This window comes from Pygoscelis adeliae, unplaced genomic scaffold (genome assembly GCF_000699105.1).
Source record: "Pygoscelis adeliae isolate BGI_AS28 unplaced genomic scaffold, ASM69910v1 Scaffold206, whole genome shotgun sequence".
In the NCBI taxonomy this organism is placed as follows: domain Eukaryota; kingdom Metazoa; phylum Chordata; class Aves; order Sphenisciformes; family Spheniscidae; genus Pygoscelis; species Pygoscelis adeliae.
The window spans coordinates 1,769,659-1,774,307 of record NW_008825052.1 but is presented as its reverse complement, the minus strand read 5'-3'; the positions used below and the strand labels follow the sequence as shown (position 1 = coordinate 1,774,307).

Here is a 4,649-nt window from a genome sequence, read left to right as displayed (position 1 = left end):
GTATGTTAAATTCAGCCTGAAGCTGCCATTGGACAAGTTGCTCCTCCATCTCATTTTTAAATAGTGGGGTTTAGCTATGCTTGATTAAAATGCTAGCTGTATTTCATCCCAGGCTGCATAGTAGTGGCTGATGTTCATCCTGTTTCTCACCTGTAGCCTTTATGTTGCTATCTAAAACACTGAAGGGTTCTTCTGGATAAACCATCCTATATGTAAAATGGAAATTGATATTCTGTTAGTCGGATAGATTTGCTCTCATCACTTTGTATATATATCTAAGCAGTAAAATAGAGATTCATATTACTGCCAGTGCAGTCCCCCACAGCAACAACTTCCTCTGAAGTTCAGCTGAGCAGTGAGTGCACATCTCCTTTAGGATCAAGCCAAGCAGTCCCATTATACCAGCACAGCTGGACACAAACTGGCAATTCTGTCACTCAACACATGCCATCATGGGGTGGCTTCCTTTGATTTGTGCCTTGCTGGGTAGCCACTGGGCCTCTGACTCACTCTGGGCAGATCTCCATGGCTCTGGAACAGGATGACAAAGTCGTGGGCTCTCTCCCGCCTGAGCAAGGAAGCTCAACCATCTGAGACAGCACTAGACAGGTTTCCTAAAGGTGGCCAGCAGGACAACTTAGCTCAAGTGCACTACCACGCAGACATGGTACTAGTGCATGCAGAGCCAGCTTGGGGCCTCTGCTGCGGCAATGCAGTCATGTCTTTTGGGGCTTTCATCAGGACAAATTAGGCTTGGGCTCACTGTGCATAATGGAGGTACTGAAACTAGAAGCCAGGGTGAATTTGCTTTTGCCAAGAACATCATTATCACTTAAAATACAAACTGGCATATCTCCCTTGGGACTCCTGCACAGTCAGTTGGAGAGACCAGCACGTGCAGAGGGCAATTCCCCATCTCCATATGAGGATCCTTCTCTGACTGCCTGCCCCAGAAATGTCTGTTTTCCTCCATTGACTGTAGAGGCAGTTTCTAACTTCAAAAACCTTTACACGTGTGAGGAAGAAGGGACTGCTTGGACACAAGCAGGGGGATGTGTGCAGCCGGGCATGTCTCTGCAAACCCTCAACATCTGTAAGTGCTTACATGCATGTCAGGCACAAGCAAACGTAATTCTGGAGTATGTTAAGTCAGTGTACGGGATAATGGCTCCTTACTGTATTTGACCCTGTGGTGGGGCAAATTCCCTTGATATTGCACAGAAGGAAAGAGTTAATTAGGTGCCAGGCTGATTATGAGCCACAGACTTGGAAGCCTTACACAGCCTGATGTGGTGGGGATAAAAGACAGGCCCTAGGTAAATACAAGTAAGGAGGCTTTCATCTGCTGAGCCTCTTCACTAGCCCACCATTAAGGAGCAGAGACGTTTCCCAGATATGAAGGATGGCCCCTCTGTGGAAACCTCAGCTCAGGGGGGGCCTGGGATTAAACAGGTCACAGGCAGGATCCAGGCTGTCCCAGCAAGGTGAGGAGCATTGCCTTCAGCCCACTGCGGCAAGGTGGGACAGAGCTGCTAGGTACCCTACACCTGCCCAGGCCGTCCGCAACAGCCCACCTCTCTGCACAGCCACCTCTCTGCACACCTTGCCGCTAAGGAGATCAGCGAGAAAAGTTGCTGTTTCTATTGCCGAGAGCCCTTGATGTAGACTCCACAGACAACTGCCTATAGTGGCTTTATGTATAAAAAGCCATAGATGGTTAAATAGATGCACTTTTACATAAGCTGTTGGAAAACATTTAGGTCTGAATTTGAAGATAAAACTTCTCTGTGTATGTACATAGACACGCTACGCTGATAAAAAGTAGCTTTTTATTACAGGGATTCCAACTGTAAACTGGTAGCTGCTCTTGACATTTTGATTTTCTATATTATGAGATCTCAAGAAATAATGAGGAGAACGAGTGTATGAGTTCTCCTGTATTTCCTGCCAGAATGAATGAGATCCTCTTCTGTTTGCCAAGAACATAAAGATCACTTAAAACACAAACTGGCAGATTTCCGATCTGCCTCTACCAAACACGCTGCGTTTCCCAATTTCATAGAAGTGCTTTTCTCCCTAACAGAAGACGGTGATGATAATCATAGCAATCAGTCCGAAATACAAACAGGATGTGGAAGGGGCTGAATCCCAGCTGGACAGGGATGAACATGGCTTACATACTAAATACATCCACAGGATGGTAAGCAAGGACACGCATTTGCTGTTTTACAAAGACTCTGTCTCTTCTTCTCAAAAGACAAATCTGTCTCCAAATGGCAGGTTCTCTGCTTTGTTTTCCCTAATCCCCATAGTTAAACACCCCCCTTTGGAATTCATTAATCCTCCCTCTCATCAGCTCCGTATGCTCATTAACATCTGCTAAGAGGTTCAAGGAAGAAAAATCCTATTAAACATGCTCATCTTATTCCTCCATATTCTTTATTGTTCTATGGTTTTTCCCCTCCCTCACCTTCTCGAGCCCTTGTTGCCTTGTCGTATAGCCCTGAGCACAATCTCATCTAACACTGCCTGACCTTCCTCCCTGTAAACCAGCCCCTATCGCTTCGGCCATCCTGTAACTGAGGTCTTTTTTCAGGCAGCCGTAAAGCTGGCTTAAAGGTGGAATTACAAAGCGAAGGCCAGAGCTGCAAAGGGGGGGCTCCTGGGGGTGCAGGGTGGCAGGGGACCAGCAGGGGTCACAGACACCCATCTCTGCAGTTTGTCACAAGACAGCCATTTAGCCCAGAAGAGCCCACAGAGCCATGAAACTCATCCTTTCTCCCTCAGTTCGCAGTTTGCTGTCTTTCTCACCCTATAACCATCTGATTCCCCAGTTTGATCCTGCAGTGAAACTTCTCAGAAGCTGTCACCAACAGATGAGCTCTCAGCAGTACTTTGCTGTCCTTACCACCCCCGAGATGCCTGGGTCCGGGGACACAGGGGACACGCTGGGTCCCAGCTCAGACACAGAGCTGGGACACAGGGAACAGGCTGGGTCCTAGCTTGGACATGGAGCTGGCCTCCAGCTGAAATCTTTCACGCTGTTGGAGACTGAACAGGGGCCTTAGTCAAGTCGAACTTTGTCGGTTCTAGATGGACTTCATGGGATTGCAACTGCAGCTAAACCCACAATTATGTCACACCAAATGCTCAAGAAACGTTGACAGATCTTTCCTGTATCCTCTGTAGTAATGAAGAATCAGATTAAGTGCCCAAACAAAATGATACTGAGTCCACCAGCAATAGATCAAATCACTTAACAGAAGAGCAGTTTAAGTAAGCAACAAATGTTTTTACGCATAGGATTCAGATGCATGTGAAGAAAAATTAACGTGTCATTACAATAAATCTGGCAATTTGTTCTATTCTAGATGCAGATCGAGTTTATACAACAAGGAAGTATGAACTTCAGATTCATCCCTGTGCTTTTTCCAAATGCCAAAAAGGTAACATGCGTACATGCACGTATTATTTTGATCACAATGCACCAGATGAAATCTTAAAACCCAAACCCTCAAATTCTTGGTTCTTAATATCCCACTAGTAATATTCCAAAGCTACATTTTACATGAAAAGTTTTATAGTTTTATGTACATACAAATAAAAAACATTTCATCCACAGTATAAATCAGTGCATAAATGTATTTCTGATGATGAATGTATAACTAAAACTTAAATTGTCTTGAGCATTGAAAGAATTTAAATGGAGAGAGACAATCTATCCAGCAAGCATGCTTTTTATATTAACCCTTTTATAATTTTATCCAGATGTAATGCCGATGAGTGAGATGGGAGAGATTTATGACTGATGTGAAGTGAGGATCTGGAAGAGGGTGGGTTGAGAATATAAAAATAAAGAGGGTAATAAATATTAAAGTACTAGGCCATTGCTTGAACTTTGATGGGCCCATCAAAGGCAAACTATAAGGTTTTTTAGGACTTGCAATTTCATCTGCCCTCCTTATTGGTTTTGAAGATTCATTTGAGAATAAGAAATAAGTAATGCCACAGGTTCCTGTACCCTTCCTCCTCATGCTGAGAGAATCTCTTGGATTTTTGCAAGGCTGGAAAAGTTAAATGACTTCAGTTATAATTGAGAAATTGCATTCCGCCAAACTTAGAATGTATATATTGGATTCGTGTTCACTTTTCGTCGCTAAATGCTGTGTGCACTGTTGGGTAGCTGTCATGTTATCCCTAGGTACAGCTGCATTTTGGAAAGGTATGGAAAGATTTTTTATATGTATTTGGGTGCCCAAATTTTGGAACATAAGTCAAGATTTAAACAATGTTACCAATGATTGTAGGGCCGCGAAGTCCCACAGCACTTGAGGATTTGAGTGTGATCAAGTTCTTTATTTAAGCACTGACTTAATATAAGCTCAGAAATTTGAAAACATGTCCCTGGGTTTGTAAAATATGTGAGGTCCTTTGGAATGAATGGTACCTCTGGTATTTCATACCATTCAGCTCCCTTTCTGAATGATCTCGGTCTGGTACTTGCCTTAAGTGTGAAAAGCTGGGAGACAGCACCGGTGGGAATTGGGCAGACCAAAGGCAGTGAACCGGTCAGCATTTTCAGTCAGTCTTTGCAGCCTGATGCGGGGGGGGGGGGGGGGGGGGGGGGGGGGCGCTCCCCGACTGTGGGG

The 4,649-nt window shown here is 44.5% G+C and overlaps 1 protein-coding gene across 1 annotated transcript in view; it reads left to right on the top strand.

The window, feature by feature from the left end:
• The window catches only part of TRAF3IP2 (TRAF3 interacting protein 2), a 28,018-nt gene that overhangs the window by 19,010 nt on the left and 4,359 nt on the right, over positions 1-4,649 (top strand). The window contains exons 8-9 of the mRNA XM_009326414.1: positions 2,084-2,200; positions 3,372-3,446. Of these exons, the coding sequence (XP_009324689.1) occupies positions 2,084-2,200; positions 3,372-3,446 (192 nt within the window). The remainder of the gene's footprint in view (positions 1-2,083; positions 2,201-3,371; positions 3,447-4,649) is intronic.